At 46.4% G+C, this 19,738-nt stretch overlaps 2 protein-coding genes across 2 annotated transcripts in view; one reads left to right on the forward strand and one right to left on the reverse strand.

The window, feature by feature from the left end:
* Positions 1–1,843, forward strand: part of T265_03394 (hypothetical protein) — a gene marked incomplete at both ends in the record, with an annotated part of 66,033 nt that extends 64,190 nt beyond the window's left edge. Inside the window, one exon of the mRNA XM_009167863.1 lies at positions 944–1,843. Within this exon, the coding sequence (XP_009166127.1) occupies positions 944–1,717 (774 nt within the window). The remainder of the gene's footprint in view (positions 1–943) is intronic.
* Positions 1,844–10,940: 9,097 nt separating this feature from the next.
* On the reverse strand, positions 10,941–19,498 carry T265_13234 (hypothetical protein; the record flags this gene model as incomplete). The annotated part of the gene is made up of 5 exons (XM_009167884.1): positions 10,941–11,249; positions 14,125–14,537; positions 18,925–19,330; positions 19,370–19,441; positions 19,478–19,498. The coding sequence occupies 5 exons, from the start codon at positions 19,496–19,498 to the stop codon at positions 10,956–10,958; spliced, it is 1,206 nt and encodes a 401-aa protein (XP_009166148.1).
* Positions 19,499–19,738: the final 240 nt, after the last annotated feature.

Genomic DNA, 19,738 nt, shown 5'->3' on the forward strand with positions numbered 1-19,738 from the left:
GGCTATTTGACAGGGAGGGTTTTGGAGATCCTCCAGCGTTCGTCTCATCCAGCACATATTTCCTGTAGACCTAGTTTACTTCAGCATAACGCTGCTCGATCATGTGAACCCCACTGAACCGAGTGATATCTGAACACGTTCGCCTGTTCAAACTTGATAATACAGTTGCGTTTAACGTGCGTTGGCGGAGTAGTGGTTACACGGTCGCCTCGGATGTCAGATGTCCGGGGTTCAAATCCCGGCACGGCCATTGGATATGCACTGCTCTAATAAGGGCGAAACTCGAGTCCAGTGTTCCCCTTGGTGTGGACTGACCGGAATAATTACGCCAGAACAGGACCATGGCCGTTCAAGCGAGAGTGGTGTGGCTATGAACATAATATCTGGTAACCGTTAAATTTGATGTTAGGAAACAAACACCGTCCTCTGGTCTTGAGGTTTTCAGTCAGTAAAGGCAAACTGCAATCACGCTCAAGTGGGCTTTTCTTTTCTTTTTTTTGAAAAATAAAGACAAACGAGTGTTTAGAATCAGACTGCAAGTGAACAGTCATAACCACTCCGAAATTTCTATGATCCGCGAGGAGTACGCGATATTTATCTAGCTGTGGATTCGCATTATTAGCAAACATAAGCCACCGGTTTCGAATACGCAGTTTACTACACGTGTTGTCGCGATAGAAGTACATTAGGTGGCCCAATCCGATCACTAAATGTATGACTGTATTTCCCCAGTTGCACGTATAACTTGATTTCATGTAGAACGTAATGTTGACGGAAACATGAGGACTACGCCCACCTGGTAAGCCCCAAGATAAAGCAAGCTGGTAATAGACTGTCGTAGATTGTTTATTCATCAGATGAATAGTGTGTTCTGCCGTAAAACATCATACTTTGTTATCTGACTTGGAGGTTTATTCTAATACAACCCTCTATTCTCTATCAGATAGCAACCATCTTTCAGCGGATTAAACTGCGTGCTCTGCGTGGACTGATGAGCGCTCGACGGAGTATGAGAGATTCCCGGATGAGCACGGCCACATCACATTTGAGCCGAAAATTTTCGAACCTTATCAAAAGTCGGTATGAAGGCTATAAACTCCCTCCTTTGACAGAGGGTCAAAAGAAATTGGTGCACTTGTTAACACGAACAACTATTGATCGAATTGTTGAAGCAGCAGAGAGGGATCTCACGGCCACTCGAGAAAGGAGGCGGTTTATTTCCGAACAATACCAACAGCGCCGTCACGACGCTGGAGAGGTTGAAGCCGAGGCCCACGAAGCGGAATTGGCGGCAGAAGCTGCTAAACGGGAGGCGGAAAAAGCTGCCAGAGTTGTGCTTGACACAAAAGAGGGAAGAGCCAAAACCAGCGCAATATCCAAAGCAGAGGAAGCAAAAAAACTTGCTGATGACCTTGCAGCTCGTGCGACTGACCTGAGGGCCTTGGCCATCAAGCGTTTACAAGCTCTCAAAGAGTTTGCGATGGAGCGACACCTGCTGGAAGAGGAACGCCAGGCAGCACGCTGGCTAAGTGAAAGCGATTGGAGGGCCGTAGAACACGCAGCCGCAGAGCTGCGTGCCTACATGAAGCTGCCACGCTTTCACACACCCGAGTACTTTTTGCTTCTTCCGGGAATGTACGACCAGGCCGAGGCGCGTTCCACCATCTACCCAGCCCCAGAGAGAGATCAACAGATAGAGAGCCGCAGCAGCACTTGACTGATTTTACCAAACATTTCGTTGTCTCCAATTGTTGATTCCTGTTTTCCTGGATCTTACCAAGCACAACTAAGTTTGTGGTTCGACTTCCTGTTTCCTGTTCAATGTTGCAGTGCATGTAAGGACTCAGCTACAAGTCTCGTGACTTTTTTTAACATTCGCACTGTGGAGGAAAGGTGAAGGGTTAGAGAGAAATCCCTACATCTGAGGATGCCTTTGCTGCCAGCTTTTGCCGCAGAATTCCGTGTAGAGCGGATAATCGGCAAGAGAAAGACAGCACTCGATCAGAACCCACCTTTTGTAAGCAATATACACCAGAGACTGCTGCCGTTATTTAAAATGTCCAGACCGACAATGATGCTTACACAGACCATGACAGGCCTAGTGTTCGACTAACCGGGTAGATAAAACAACTCCGAAGCCCATGATGGATTTCACTAAGAAACAAATCCTGATGAAAGATTTATAGTATGCAGCGCCATTCCACTGCCGACCAAGTGGGTCTCATTTAGAAGCAAACTAGGCAGCTGGTGTTAATTCTATTCTAAAAAAACTCAGAAAAATCAAAGTTAGTTTCGATTCTGTGGCACGTAGGGGTCATTGGTGACTGAATAACTCTAGCTTCCAAGTCACTTTCTTCCTTTATTTCTCCGCCCATTCGGACAAGACACGCCAGTTGGATAACTGATCTTTAGTACTCATGAGCAGACCAAAAGAGAATATCGGGTGACGTTGACTTTCGAATGTCATGTTTGCAACATAACGACAACAGTGGCGATGAAATCTCTAGATACTCGTCCACGGTGTAACCGGCTGTGGATTTGAAAAAGGTTTAGCGAAGATCACATGAACCGACTGACCCGTGGTGAGCTGTACAATTGCGGTGGTAAGCAGTGCTATTCAATGTGCGTAAATATTCACGCCTAATATGTTTCGACCAATCATGTCTGCGTGAAACCAGCGGGACAAGATCGATAATGCCCGGACGTGGCCGAACAACGGATTAAGCAACCCTGCGTATGTTAGTGAGTGGTTTAAACTTAATATTTTTTAAGATCAAGTCTTCATCAGAGAGTAATTCTCACGCGAGGATGTGACATGACCTCTGAAGGAGAATCGAAGTGTGTTGGAGAGAGCAACTAGTGTTTACCTACTACCGTTCAGTTAGGGTGGTTCCGCCACAATGCAGATACCTGCAAGAAGTGAACAAGCCAGGGATTATGATATCAGGAATGGTGACCGAGTTGTATAGGGCTAATGGACGAGGAGACTGAAAACGGTATTCGGATCAGCAATATATCTTTCTTATACAATACGTAGTAATGTACACTACTGTGTCACCATTATCGTCTTCTATAAACAAGCTGCACTATGTGAAGTACGACACAATCAACTGTACATCTGGTAACCGATCCGGATAAACGACCCATTACGCCATGATATATCCTCTGAAATGACCAAGCTACAAGCCTACCTATTACTTTCCACAACTGTTATTATTAGTATCAGTTACTATCACTAGAGTTTTTATTATTAATATTATTAGTAAACTTGACTGATCCAAATAATCAATCAATCAATGGTACAGAGTTTGCTCAGTCGCACCAAGGATGGAGTGCTGGGTTAGCATTTCTAGTCTGTTCATTGCCTGTCTGTAGGTTCGTTCGTGACCCTAAATTAAGCATTTTATCTGCTGAGTGACATACACCACATCATGTAATCGCAAACTTTGATTGCTCGATTAGGGAACGGAAACTTCGTTCGCATCAGAGCGGAATTTGTTGCAAGGGCCGGTGATTGTGCATTGAGTAGTGCTGCGTGTTTGTTAATATACGTGCTAATGGCTGAAGCTGACCTTCGATCACGACTGGTCGTTCGGTCAGGTGGTTCCATTGGTTGGTTTTTTATCCTGAGTCCTGATTGGTTAGTGATCACGTGGCCTGAGATTGGCTTATGTACTCTCGACTCCGGTCGGTGCTGGGGTGACCCCTGTCCTTGACCACTCTGGATTCCAGTATGTGATCTTTGCTGACCTGACTCCGACATATATGCGACTCTACTCACTGTACAACCACTCACACACCACTAAGCATCCTAACAAGCCACTGATGATGTCATCTCGATTGGTGATGGAAAGTTTGTAATTAAATTGCCGAGCTCAGTGAGTAAGCCAACAGCCGTCTGCGCTGCCTGGGCTACCAACGTTTACCTCAGAAGCTATAACTTCATGCACATTTTCATGGCTTTATGTTGGCTTAAAAAACGTGACAGGCGGTATATACTACTTCAAAACAGCCTTCAAGCATTATAACCAAGAAACAAGACCGAAGCTACAGCAAATGTAGAAAGTTCGCTATTCAATTTATCAGCTATAAACCGTGCAATTTGGGTACATGGTCCCAGCTAGTATTGTGTTGACCGCCGGAACGTAAGAGCGTGGGACAGGCCAAGTTTTGGAGGTGATGGCATGCTGTTAGTTCGGGTTTGGGGTAGCTACTCATTTCAGACGATAGTTTTGATGCACGTGCGCCCCTGACTGAGCGATTCAATAATTTCTGCCAGTGTCATTAACCATTGGTGAGTTGAGTCTCGGGGTCCCTATTCAGGGAGGCAGTAGTTTTGTCGACCAGACTCAGTTTACTGGTTTGCGTTTTCATACTCCGTTACCGAAACACTTGCAGTAGGGTGTAGGGGTGTAGGGAAAGATTCATCAGATCTCTCGAAAGTTGTATATTGTTGCTCTTCACATCGTCATCATTATTGTGAGTGGGAAAACAGCAGCAGTCATCGGTGTATGAATGCCGTACGGGACAGTAATCAACAGACACGATGGAAGGGGTAGTGGCAAAGGTACCAATGAAGAAGGATAGGGGACGCGGTCAGTGACAAAACCATGTTTATCTGCCTTCCTGCATGCAGCGAATAGAGCGCTCAGACCGATGCCACCAATCTAGAACGAGGTTACCTTCAATCTCACCAGTCCCTATTGTGTGATCATCGGTACGAATTGTGCGATTCTGACGGTTTTATTGATGGGCTTACCATATCTCATAGGTTATGTTGGATAGGCGGGTGGCTCCGGTTTGCGGATGAGTCATCCTTGGACCATAGCACCTGAAGCACGACTGCACGGAGTGAAGTCGGACCCAATCTTCACTCCTCCAACACGTGGCGTAAAAGCGCCTCGTTGACGCATTGATTGTGTTGAGGATTGGTCAAATTAGCCAATGAAGCTGACACCACCCGTTAAAGCATGGTGGAATTTGCTACCCCTCAGAACCCAAAAACAATGCTCTGCACAGAATTTTTTTCAAACTACCAAACACAGGTTCAAAGAACTGGCAAAATGACGATTTAAAAAGTTACAGAACTCAAACTATTCAGCTTTGGATGGGGACGCCGAGGACATCAAGCACACCCGTGTTTAGTAGTATTGACAGTTATTGACAAGCCCCACATGCGATGAGGTCTTTACCACCAACTTATCACCAACAATTCGCAGCTATTTCTTCCCGTGTCACCAGGCATTTGAAATTCAAAACAAATTCACCGGTGAAGCCACAACTCCCATATCTTCTCATTATTCGATGAACCAGAAATTGTCTTTGGTGCGAAGCTTAGGGGTGAACAACTGAATTGAGGCATACCAACTCTTTGATACCGCTTTCCCGATCTGAAACAGCCACATTGGTGGTCGGGATTGAGTGCTGCAATCATCCAGCGGGCTACACTGGCTGGAACTTCGTTCCACAACGTAAAACTATGCCAGGAAGGCCAAATGGGAGCAGTCAGACCAAAAGCAGCGAGACCCCGTACCACGAGGCGGTCTGGGGGTAAAGTAATACTGCCCTGTGATGGGAGTGTGAAGGCAGTAAGGTGTTTCCCCCCAGGCCACCAGCATGTCCATAGTTATGGAAGCAGTGATGTTGCCTTCCCCCGAGGAAGGACGGGTTACAAAAGGTCAGCCCCGAAAACCGCACACTCCGATCGCCCAAGCGCACGCAACAGTCCCAGGAGAGAGACAGCGATGTCTTAGTTACTGTGCTCCAGCGTTTGGCCAACACTCTGCAGCTGACCACGTCAGATTGCTGACTCATCAGCTCTGGGCAGGGTCCCCGAAGAAAACCCTGCTGTTCGCTGCCTCGCGGGTCAGAGGCTAGGGTCAGGGTCACCGAACATATCCCTACATCCTCTCGCTGCCTTGTGGGTCAGACTTTTGAGTCAAAGGCTCAACCAAACCCAGTTCCCCTGGTTGGGCAACCGGGAACTGTCATTTGCCCGCACAGTTCTGTGTCCACCGATGTCCCTCCTCAACCCCTTCCCACCGCACAAGCAAACGTCGCTAGGCCATTTGACTGTCAGTCATCTGACCGAAGGGCCTTATGCTTCTCGTTGCCTACAAACATTAAACAAAATAACACCTTTCTAGATCCACGAGATCCTTTCTATATAGGAGATTTTAACGTCCGTACTCTATGTCAAATTGTTAAACAGGCAATGCTTGCTGAAACCTTGCACCCCCTTAAAATTGATGTACGCTGTGTCTCCGAAACACGCATACAATACCCAATCGTGGTTACGTATCTCAGAACGCCAAGGATGAAATCAGCTCTTTCACATTTCTCTCTCTGGTGTCTGGTGACCCGTAAGTGATGACTCGTGGAATATATGGCGTGGGAGTTGCACCCAGTCCCAGAGCTGAACGCTCCCAAGTGAACAGTCGTTTTAGCGCCGTCCGGTTATCCACCTCAGTCAAGCTCAGTTTCTAGGCATAAGACGCGGTGCCTGTTTGTAGTGTCAGTTTATACGCAACGCACTGCAATTTTAATGTTGAGGATACTTTCTATCGGGAGCTATGCCGGATCATTAGTCAAGCGAGAAACACTGACACTGTGACCCTTGCAGACGATGTGAATGCTCGAGTAGGTCGTTTGAGCTCCATGGAATAACGTTTGGGCGGTCAATTCGAAGTCGATGCTCGCCGCATTGACAACAGAGGGTGATTCTTTTAGCCGTGTACTGATCATAAACTGTCTGGCAAGTACAAATATTCAACATAAAAGTCCGCATCGCAAAATCTGGCGTCCGCGAACTGCAAATTAACCGTGGATCCAGTTGCATCACGTGGCCATCAGCCACCGGTGGAGAGCCACAAGACTGCGGGCACTCCACTTGATTCCGATCACTCCATGGTGGACAAACGTCTGACAGTTCGCTTCCATTCAGGTCCTCGCAAGTCAGCAAGAAGCATGCCAATCAGCTGTCTCCGCACAACAGTTTCGATTTGAACCAGCCCAACGACTCTCCGCACAGTAAACCAATGTGGTGGCAATGAGTATATGGATACGGTCTGGCAAAATGTGAAAGGAGTAATGCTAGCGGCATTCAGTGCTAAATGTCCGACTTTTCCAATTCGACCACGCGACCAGTTGGTGTAGGCGAGATCATCATTCATGAGTGATGCCAGGAAGTACAAACCAGCAGGCAACAAGTACGACGGCGCACGCTAATCCTTCAAAACCAAATAGTAGAGAGCTTAAGAAAAGACCAAGAGCTCTGGTGGACATTGAAAGCTGGAGAGATGAAAAAGGTTTTTGCTACGGGAAATAGCCGTGCCCTAGATCAACTGCCACGATCGACTGGCAACGGTTAGATGAAAAAAAGGTGGCCGATTAATTCACTCGCAAAACCTCGAATGGAAATATGGACCGAACAATTTGAAGAACAGATTAGCTGGCCTTCTGCAAGCAAGCCTGTGGAGATAGTGCGTACGGACGAATAGAATGCAAACCTTGATCAACTTGAAGAAATATGGTAAGAAATACCCGCATTAAAACGTGAGAAGCACCAGGACCGAGGGGACTCTATCCAGCCCTCTCCAAAGAAGGCGGAGAATCCGTGATGACCCATCTAACAAAATGAATTGGTGCGATATGGAGTGAAGTGCCTTCAGAATGGGGCATGTCGACATCCCTATCTCCAGAAAGGGTACGCGGACACTGTGTGAAAACCACCGTCCAATCGGCATGCTAGCTGTGGCATCGAAGGTGTTCTCTGGTCTTATCCTTCGAAGGTTGACTGAACACAGGGACAGACAGATCTGTCAAAACAAAACGATGCCTCGATGCGATCCATAATGCCGTATGGAGGAGAAAGCTGGCCACCGCGCGCCGAGGACTTCAAAAGATTTTCATTGTTTGACCACCGATGTCTTCGGAGCATTGCTCGAGTCTGGTGGGAACACCTGATAGGCAATGCTGAAGTACATCGAATGGTTTTCGGAAGAAATAACTCACCCACGATAGATGAACTAATCACACTGCACAGGTCGCGCTGGCTTGGCCACGTGTTGCGTATGCCAGTCGACCGACTTCGTCGAAAGGCTCTATTCGCGCAACCACATGAAGGGTGGAAACCAACCATTGGAGGTCAAACAATGACTGTACAGCGAAGTATGGAAGCCATTACCATCAAACCCAGCTGCGTTTGTTATTGCTGTCTCCCTGGATGGGGACTCCGAGACGGGCCACATCAATGGCTAGAGACATTGTCAGGCATGGCCCAGTAGGACCCTTAATAGCACTCGTGCATACATCCCTTCCCAATTCCCCCACTTAACAGTCCACTGAGAGTCTTGTATTTAGGCACCAACTTAACAACTCCGGCCTCCAATGTGCAGCTACCACCACTGTACGACAAGTACGCTGTGCTTACAGCTGATAATTATGGTGCTTTCAGGTACCTTATCTCGGTCATACTTGACTTCAACCCTTTCATGGTTAGATCGAAGTTGCATGTTTGCGCAAGGCCGGATTTTCGACACCAGGAACTACTAAGATAAGCAATCAATTAAACACTTTCTACTACTTGGGATTATCGTTTGCGAACGTTTAGCCATAAATAGCAAAGTCAATTCTTCGGGCACAAGCACAAGCAAGGAATGCTACTGGGTAGTTATTAGAGGCGTCGGACTTTCCGCTCACACCATTCAAGCGTGAACATGTTCACGTTTTAAGACGTAAAAATTTAGATGCATCCAGTAGTGGGAAGGCGCTCGCCTCGCATGTCAGACGTGCGGGGTACAGGATCCAGCAGGGCCAGGGTTATACACTGCTGAAGAGCTCCAGTGAGAGCCCAGTCTAATCCAGAGTTCAAGTACAGTGCTTTCCTCTTTGGCGTGGCCACACGAAAATGATTGCCCGAGGACAGGAGGACGATTGTTCACATTAGAGTCATGTGTGTGTATCTTACAAATCCCGCAACCACCAGCAACTATAACAAGTACAGTGACCACAATAAAATATAGTACTTGACGTGAATTAAGTAGACGGTAAATTAGGCCCACTTCGTCGATGGACGAGATGAAAAAGTGCGATTTTGCAGAATTGACCGAATTCCTGTGCAATTTCAGTGGCATCAGTTTAGTGAAGTCATATTATTCGGTGAAAATTTTGGTTGTATGCTCGCAACATAGCTTTGTCAATTTTCAAAAACCGGATAACAATCCAGTTTACAAACACCAAATCGTAGCCTCCGTTCCAATTCCGGTTAAGCGCTGAAGCTTTTCGAGTTGCACTAGTTTTTCTAAGCTTTCCTTCATTTATATGGAAATCCAAAACATCTTGAGCGCCAATGTTTCATCATTAGTTCAGCACACGCAAGACTTGACCCCGATCTTTCAAGTCCTAGAGGATCAAACTGAGTTTTACGTTCCATCAAGAACGAGGTCGGTAACTGAAATCGGCATGGGTGGTAGCTGGACCAGAACTATGACAGTTTCATTCACTCCCACCGTGATGTGGTGATTCAACTGATATCCACAATGGGAAGTGGTGCATCACACCCGCTCATTCTGGTCACGATACAAGCTAAACGGGCAGTGAACAACAGAGTTTGAATCAGGTTATATGTTTGAACATCTGAATGAGACGCTGAATGATTTGCGTTTTAGATAAGATTGCCACTGGCACTATGTTAACCAGGGGAACGATAAACCGACCAGGTCAGCGTCTACTTCTACCATCTATTGTATCCGAGACCAAAACAACGATGACTTTTACCTACAGGCACAGTACACGGAAGCGTGGATTGGTGAGTTAGTGAGGGTGGAGTGCGTTAACAAATAGGCAGTGTGGCAGCACAATACAATACCACCTCCTAGGTGCGAAACAGGACATACAGAGACTCGATTCTCTTCCACATACACGTCCATGAACTTCTCGGTAATTTTAGCACCAGATATCGTGGTAGACAACGTTACTCAGGTTTTTCTCTGCCTCCGAGCAACAGCACATGACCGCAAGGTCACTACCACAATCAAACGATTGCTGCACTGAAGTGCTCTTGTGTTCTGAAACAAAACAAACAAATCGTCCAGCTGTAGCACCCTTTCGGTGCCTAACTGCCATGCCACCGGAAGGCAGTACTATAACTGGGATACTGCCAGGTTGCCCAAACTTAGACAGGGGATGCCGAGGGGCAGAGGTCGGGTTCGAATCACGGACCTTTCGGTCAGTAAATTCGCGCTCTAACCACTCGGGCCATCTCGCCCCCTGTGTTCTGAAGTGATCCTGTAGTGGTTCTAGGAGTATGGTGGAATGGATCAGAACATAATTTAATGCTAGAGAAGAAGACGAAAATTCCGTTAAGCGTCATGAATAAGATGGCTTTATCACAACATATGGAATACATGAAGATATCAACCTAGCTATGACAAGTGAAACGTAGATTATCAATAGTAATAGAATTTTCAAGTATCATCCAGAAGGATAGCCAATCCGGCTGTGGACTTCAAGGTCCTATAGAACCTAAACTAGACCAAAGCAAACAGGTTCTCTACATACCAGTACCATACCGCCGCAAATTACTGTATACTGCTCCAAAGTTAGGGGGCGAGATGGATCAAGTGGTTACAGCGCGAATTTACTGAATGGAAGGTCCGTGGTTCTCTCTCGACTCCACCTGTCTAGGCTTGGGCAACCTGGCAGTATCCCAGCCCTCGTGCTTCCTTCGTGTGGCACGGCAGCTAGGCACCGAAAGGGTGCTACAGCTGAACGATTTTTTCCCCAATGTTAACTACCGATTCCTGAGTTCAAAACATCCCTTGGGACACGGGGGATGTGCGAATGAAATCGTTATTAACAAAACCTCTCCTCGCCCAAGAGTTGAGTGTGACGTGGACTGTGAAGAACGACAGAAGTTTTCAATTTTATTTACCGATAGAGAAGGTACGAATTCGTCAAGATTTACGAGGGCGCTTGCTCAATCGTTTTTTAAAAGTAGGAGATGCGGGTGTATCCTTCGAAGAGCGGAGAGTGCTGGTTTTGGAGGAACGTCTAGATGTGCGAAGAGGACGGCTCTTTGACGCAGACGCAAGACGGGGAGATTTGGGGTTTGGGCCATTTGACGAGCGTTTTGATTTAGCATCGGTTGACTTTTCCAGTTCCGCTTCGGAAGATGATGTATCAGTATTATTCGCGTGCTGGTTAGTCCACATGAGTAGATCCAGTTCTTCATCAGATTCCTCAGACTCCTAAAACAAGAAAGATGACATAAAAACACAACAGTACAGCCTTAATGTTCAACTTATTCCATTCGTCAGGACACTACAGGGAGTGGACTGGTTCATTCACTACCAAAAATGTTTTGCTGGGGGAAATCAAATAAAGGAAAATGGAAATAGCCTATTTGGTGATGCTTATGATTGTCTAATAAAATAGCCAAGACTACCGACATAAGGGAAGACAGAAAGCAGTTCCCGATGTCAAAAACACTGCGTTTCCAGCCACAGAGCCTTTTTCCATTGGCTTTATTCGTGATGAGGCTCGAGGCTAAGCAGAAAAGAAGGGGATAGCCGAATAGACGTGTAGACATTAGTAACTAATTGGCATGGCTCGAGTGTTTATCTGCTCAAGTTGTTATACCAAAGCTATCCACATATTCATCACGTACGTGGTAATCACAGAGTCTCTCCCAACGGGTGGGCGTGTAGTTAAAGGTCAGACTGACACAGCTTTCTGGTTCTTCAGGTTTGGGTTTGGAGTATGTGTGGCGACTTGCTAATTCAAAATGTAGACTATTCAGGCTTGCTCACATCAAATACCGCTACCTTGCAGAGAAGATCTTAAGCCAGAAGCTCGAGTTCAAGGCTTAACCGTCCTCCAATCTAGGTCTGTACGCCGTGGCAGTACTCTAACTCACGAACAACGACGAACTTTTAGCACTTGTAAACTGCTCTTTTTCATGCTCAGTATCATCTTCTTTTTCCTATCATTATCAGTCGCATCGCTGTACTGAAATACAACCGCTACCGCCACATCAATGGCTAGAGAGATTATCAGACATGGCCCAACCGCGCCTTCAATGGCGCTCGTGCATCGAAGCTATCGCCTTCAATGCATAGCTCTTTTTCCAACCCCCTCCCACTTGACAGCTCACTGGCAGTACTGGATTTATGAACCAATTTACCAGCTCACGCGTGCAATGTGCAGGAACCTCCCCCCCTCCCCCCAAATCATCGGTGAACGAAACTGCGGCGCTACAACCACTGTACGACGAGTATGCGGTTCTTACAGCTGACGATGATGATGATGATGATGGCCGCCCGCTTGTTGGCTCCAACGTGACTTTGAAACTTTTGCTGAGTGGCTGTTGTTGTGACCGCCGGTTGGCTATAATTGACTGCTACTAACACTAAGCGTGAACAAACATTTTAGCTACAAACACTGGACTAATATATTCACACTTGTGGGTTAATATTTCGGTCAACGGAGATCTGGAATACCAGGAAGATACAGCTATTCTTGGTGTGGTGGTTCAAAGGAATACGGAACTACGGAATCTCCTATTTTGAACTGTGAGTCAAGATTTACTTGGATTCTTCTCCTTGTGACTTTGTATCTGACTTACATTAGTAATTTGCTCTGTTCACTAGAGACTCCATAGGGCCGTAAGCCACTACAAACTGCACAGTGATATGTGATCTCATCCCACATCGATCGTCGAGTTGAGTCATCACCCGGATCGCCTTACTTGCTGCATAAAGTGGGACAGGCAAGTGAAAAAAGACTACACCTGGCGCCTCTCACCTCTCCCTTTCATATACTCGTTCGGCTCCTCAACGTGTAAAAAATCGTTCAGCCGTGACATCCTTTCGGTGCCTAGCTGGCATGCCACTCGAAGAAGGCACGAGGGCTGGGATAATGCCAGGCTTCCCAAGCCTAGACAGGGAGAGTCGAGAGGCAGGGGTTGGGTTCTAACCATGAACTATTCAGACAGTAAACTAGCGCTCTAACCATCAAACCAGCTTGCTCGTGAAACATGTGCACTTAGGGAGGATATGAGGCATTTTCAGGTCTTTGACTAGCGACGTGTCAGGACTATGGTTGAAACTGCCTGAAACCATCGAACTCGGAAAGAAGTGATCAGGAAGTAGGTGAAACAGACGGCACTCCACTCAGAGAACACATTCAGCGCTGCAAGCCGAAGTGACTGGGCTACAAAATAGGCATGCCGAATTGCCAACTGCCGAAAAGAGCATTGTCTTCTGTGCTTAATTCGGAGTGGCGGAAACCTAAAGACGGACAGCATACGACATTGCGGAAAGGACTGACAAGTGTTACGAGATGTTTGGGCCTTATTGGGGCTGTTCGCCTTCAAGAGTGGGGTTCAGGTGACCCAACCCACTGTGCCTAACTGGAATGAGTGATATGGCGGCTAGCCGATGTCAGTGGCGCTTGTGGTATCAGTTTCTATACAGATTACTTGAAGAGGTGTTGGAGGGGTAGGCATCATCGGATGCTTGTGGTAGGCTAGCCCTAGGTCCCTCTCCTATCCATTCTCTTCTTCACATTATAAGGCATTAATTAAATAAATTAACACGGTTGTATGGTAGTGAAGCACCAGTGTTTTTCTCTGATGTTGCTGTCAGTGATAATGAGAATGATGGTAGTAACCCACTTCTCTGTGAATGAAACGGACCCAAAAAAAGTGTAATAATCAATACGCCACCAGTTCCAAAGACAGACCAGCGCTATAAGGGAGCGTAATTGAACGCTCTTGAGGGGAATAACTGCTGTCTTTAAGGAGACAATCACACTCAAAAAATCCAGGGGGAGGGTTTGTTGTGGTAAACGGCCCCCCTCACCTTAGGGGCTATCTCTTTGGAAGACATTAATATACTTCGTTCGCCAAACTGTTCAATCAATAAACCGAAACTTGTGATGACACTGCTACTCAGCAGCCTGTGTAAAAGTGCCATCAATGATCTTCCATGAGGAACTGCGGTCCACGTCGTTCCGCAGTGGAATTTACGGAAATGGGGTACGCCACGAAGCAGATCTGATTTCCAAAACAGGCTATTACACAAACTATAGTTTCTAAGTACTAAGAGGGCAAAACATACTAACTTTATCTGTTTCATTCGGTGGTTCATCAGAATGTTCTTCCTTCGGATGACCGTCTCCCTTGGATGCCCGGTTTTGGAACAGAAGACTGGAATCAATAGGATCGCTAATCCAATCATCAGGATCCGGAATGTGATTGTGGGAACCATGGATGGATGTCTCATCAGAGGAGCCTGTTTCGTTAACGTCAAACACTCCATGGTCGGAATCATAGTTGGTCTCATCAAGTGCATCATCAGCGGCATCTTCATCCTCCTGCTCGCTCATGTATTCGTCCGTATTCGTGTCGTCACTGCCAGAGGAATCCTCTGGCTTCAAATAGCATGATGCTAGCTGAACTTCTCCAATTGCATTGTTTTTCTGCTTTTGTCGTTTAGACGTTCTTGCCTGTCGTTCATTGGATTCATCGTCCGAATCTAAGTGGGAAGTAAAACAACAAAAAATGATATAGCGTGGGCTTTATTGAAACTTTTAGGATATAATCTTTGGGTTATTAAGATAAGATCTTGGGAGCGGTTACGTTATATGAAAAAAGAGAACAGTCGTTTCTAGGTTTGTTGTGCCAGTTTAGAAAAAGTTCATCGATATATTGTCTCCTCTTTCGACCTGCAATGAAAAAAGGTCATTTTTACATATCAGTGGAGAGCTACTAAAACGGGCAGGTGAAAGGATGATGTTGAACGTTAAACAGTGAGGCCGGCTCTGGTACAGATATTTATGGTCTGCGACGCATGACGTTTTGGGTAATTGAGAAAGTGGTTGGTTGGTTTACTAATCTGATTTTCCGCTCTGAAACACCATCGGCTTGGTGGGCATACTTACGCGTCTTCTCCGACTGCTGCAAAGCATTTCCGCAGGCTCTGTAGTAAACCTCAAGAAGGTGCACCTTCCATTAGACGCGAGGCAGAGTTACGCTACTGCTTTGCATTGCGATTTTCAGATCTACACCTTGCTTAGCCATTGAGAAGCTAGTGGACTCAGAAATCAAACCGGCTAGTCAAACGCCTGCAGGACGGTCGGATATAGGATATCAACGACCACTGGGAAAACATATCCAAAGCGTTACCCAGAGACGGGGACTCTGTTTGTGGTACAACCCAGCCAATCTCATCCAAACAGTGGATCCCTGATAGGACCGCGTTTTTGCTGGAGGATCCTGACTGCAACCGCAACTCAACCCGACGCATCACCCGATACGAGGGGATGTCATGCAGACCGAGAGGCTTTGTGGACCCAAAAGGCCAAAGAAATGCAAGATTAAAGGGTGATGGCAAAGTCCGCAAGCTGTTTCACTTGATTCATTCAACTAGTCCTTGCAAGCCTCTTGTCAGGAACCACAATGGCTGTTAGATATCTAGCAAAGCAAAACTTTTGGATCGCTAGGCACAGTACCTCGAACAGCAATTCAGTTGGCCACCTGCCATTCCCATTCCGGAATCCTGGTCGTCAACAGAAAGGTGGGCCGTGGATATGCAGCCGCCTTCAACCTCACGAGTGTCCGAGTGTACATCTCTATTCAAGCGTCACCATGCTGCTGTTCCTGACGACATTCCACTTGCTGTTTTCAAGGATTAAGGCCGTGAAGCATCAGTGGCAACACTGATATTGCTGTCTTTGATGATGATGATGATGTTTTCAAGGATGGCTGTGGATTCCTCAGTCAGTGCCTGTCTAGCCTGTTTGGGTCTATCTGGGAGAAAATCATCCCAGACAACTGGGGTGAATCGATAGTGGTGCCCATTTTCGAAAAGGGCACTCGAAGTGAGTGTAGTAACCAGAGGCGTTAGTTTGACGCCTGTTGTGACGAGGCTTCTGCCATCATTGTCTCTTTGTCGCCTTACGGAGGCAAACGAAGCCTTGACTCGTGAGAATCAAGCGGGATTTCGACCGTACAGAGGCTGTGCTGACCACATGTTCACACTCCGTCAGGTGTAGAGCGACCTCACATGTACAGACGACCCATAATCTTGGTATTTCTTGACTTCAAGGTTGCGTTCATTCTGTCAATCGGTCAGTGCTATTAAGAACATTCGCTCATCAGGGTACACCCCAGGAGTTTGTGAACTTAAACCGATTCCTATATTCACACACCTCTAAGCATGTGGGTGTATGGTGAGTTCTCCCAAATCCCCCCTAAAAAAAGTGGTGTCCAACAAGAATTTACACTCCGTTCTTGTTCAAATCCACCATCAATGAAATAATGGTGCGAGTGCTGGAAGGTCTCGAAAACCCCGGTGTTCAGATTGTTGCCGGTGAGAACATTGTGCAGAAGACACCGTCCTCATCTTTGAAGACCAAGGCGATGCACAAGCCCTGTTTGACAGACCGAGCACTGTCATACCATCTTCCAGCATGAGCTTAGCACCTTCAAAGATGCAAAGCCATACTTCAGAACGCACAGTCGCTTAACATACCCCTTAGAATTCAAAGAGGAACACCGGAGGTTGTGGAGAATCTCACATACCTCGGTAGTTGTATTAGCTCTGATGGAAATGTGCGCGATGGAGTCAGTGCAGGAATTTCAGAGGCTCGAGTCACTTTTGCCATTTTGCATGATTGCTGACGCCAAAAATGCATATCACTGGGCCTTAGGAGTCGCGTGTACTAGGTTATGGTAAGGGATGTTTTGGTGTATGGCTACGAGACGTGGCCTCTGCGGACAGATGACGTGAGACAAGGTGTCCCCGTGATCCTCTCGTGCTTGACTGGAGACGTTGTAAGAAATGGCGGCTGATCGATGTCAGTAGCGGTCGTGTTATCAGCTTCTTTATAGATTGTCTGATTGAGCGCTTAGAGGTGCAGGCACCTCAGAATACTCGACTGGGCCAGGATTAGGTCCCGTCCATCCATTCCTTTTCTCTTTGAACCCTAAGGCTTTAAATATGATTAGATGGACCTTACGGTTGTACGGCAGTTAAGCACCAGTGTCAACACTGATGTTGCTGTTTCTGAGGATAACGATGATATTTTGCCTAGTCTAGCATTAAAAGGGGGTTTGTCTGACGTCTCCAATTTAAGCCTCTGCCTCAAAAGCATGGTCGACAGGGGGTCTATCCCACAACCAACAATCTGACCCACTTAGCCGGATATTTGCCTAAACTGATCTTTCCCAAATCGCCCTTCCTTGGGAGAAGGCAACATCACTGCCTCCATAAAGATGAACATGCAGGTCGCTTGAAGGAAACACCTTACTGCCTGAACACGCGTATCGCAGAGGACAGTACGAATTTACCTTCAGACCACATCGTAATACGATTTCCTATAGTAAGGGGACTCGCTGTTCTTTATCGAGCTACTCCCCGTTGACCTTCCTGATATAGTCGAGCCGTTAGGAAGAGTTCAAGCCGATGTAGCACGAAGATCATTGAAGCACTGAGACCACCAAAACAGGTGATAGCTTAAGGTCGGAAGGGAATTCAAGAATAAGCGATAAATATTCATCCAAGTAGCGTTTACACTTAGTATACTTAGAGCATATTAAATGAACATTCGTGATGTACAAACTTATTTGGATGCACATCGCCAGGTCAACCATCTGTGCCTACCTCCCTGAAGAGAGTGAATTCATACTTATTATGTTATTAAACCATCATCATTCCATTACTATGCCTTGCAAGAAAGGATGAGCTAGCTATGCGGCATTTAAGGTGATCGATGGCCTTGCGCTGATAACTAATGACCACCCTACATTTAGGGTTCGTTTCCGGTTGGCATGGCTTTCCGTGGTGATCCAAAAGAGAAGAGCCAATTTTGTAGTGATAACGTTAGAAAACACAGTTTGCGTAGCTGGTTGGCATGTTTGCTGTAAGTGATGAGAAGATGCTACATCTTTCAAGCGGTTATCGAACAAGATAAGTACTCACTCTGTGCTATAAGCTTCCCGCAAAAATCGCCAGATTAGAAGTACTCGTTCTCTGGAGCGAGCAGTCGAACCACATCTATATTACTATATTACTACTACTATATTAGAACCATGACCTACTAAGAAGTTCCGCGGAGCAGCACACACATGCCAAGGATTTAGACGTGGAGAAACGGGAAAGGGGGCTGGCAACCTATATCGGTGCATACAAGCAGAACGAATAGGCAAGCTGTCTGCAACCAATTCACGGTCAAACCGCAAGATAACGGATACCTTAATGGGCCTGTTTGCTTCACGAACTTCAATCGATATCTCATTGTTCAATAATCAAAGGTTAACTTTACGCTGTGATACTGTGACGACATTATAATCAAGTGGCTTAAAAGACTTAGGCCTGAGGTTAGAGTTAGAAGATAACAAGGTTTATTATTAACGCCTACACCTATTGTCATACTTTTGTTGCACCCCAGAACACAGGTATTGTCTGGCCACGGTCAGTCGGTCTGACCTAACGAAACGACGCTGGACTATAGTTGGGAGGTTCGAACAGTCATCTGCTGAAAAGCAACTGTAGTGATGCTTAATTTAAGGAACCCACTGCGTGCATAACATTGGAGAGGCGTAAAAACCGTGCAGCTATTAAACGACAAAGACGAGAATCATCCAAACACATTAATCGGACCGCCTGAGAAGAATATGAGCTCGAGATAGCTCAATGGTTGGTGAGCAACCGGAAGGTCCATGGTTCGAACCCAACCTCAGCATCTCGACTGCTCCTGTCTGGGCTTGAGCAACCTGACACTACCTCAGCCCTCTTGCTTCCATCGGGTGGTACGTCAGCTTGGCACCGAAATAGTGTTACACCTGAGAAACTACAAACACTACTCGGAAGAATATTAAAGTGGAAGGGAAAAAGGTGCATAAAAGCAATGACAACTCACCATCCACATAGACATAACATGTGGACGGAATCCCAACCAAACCAGAGTAACAGAATCTTTGAGGAACGACATGCCCCATTGCGATCTTCTCCGACCACTTCTCTGTAATCGTGCCACGTAAGGCAGCTTGGGTGTAAAGGTCCTGGAGACCATAAACTTCGGCCGCATAGGAAAGAAGAGGCTGACAAGCCTGAAGTAAGCTGGAGCTAAGTGGGAATCGGGGTGACGAAGGCGAGAGAAGTAGGTGCTTTAACCATGCGAGTGCGTGATAGGTCCACTGCGGATGCAGTTCAAAAGTGATGAATCTGATCAACACTTGAACCAACTTCTGCAGGTGGACTTCGCTCTTGACTACGCGGTTAATTGTGGTAGTCATCCATTCGGGGTCGATACGTTGAATAAACACCTAAGAGAAGCAGGTTAATTAAAAATGAACATAGGCTACTTGATTGAAGTTCTCTGCATTGACAAGCAAACCATCGAGGTCTGTCAGAACCACGCTGCGCTGTTTGATGCGCTACAGAGCCCAATTAGCCTATGCAGTGGTGCTTACTTCCGACAAGGAGACTGACATAGCAACGCAATGTTCTGATGGAAAGCACGTAACACCGGAGCTGGAACGAGAAGAGTGCATTCACTAACCTGTTTTATGGGAAAAACCAGTGGGTATAACAAAAGTTTACATTCAACAACAAAAAATAGGCGTAGAACATCATCATTGACAGAACATCAGCTTTAAGAACCTGGTACTTGTCGTACAGTGGTTGTAGCTGCCAGTTTTGTCCACCGATGATCTGGGGAAATAGGATAGATA

Source organism: Opisthorchis viverrini (assembly GCF_000715545.1).
Source record: "Opisthorchis viverrini unplaced genomic scaffold opera_v5_48, whole genome shotgun sequence".
NCBI classification, from domain to species: domain Eukaryota; kingdom Metazoa; phylum Platyhelminthes; class Trematoda; order Opisthorchiida; family Opisthorchiidae; genus Opisthorchis; species Opisthorchis viverrini.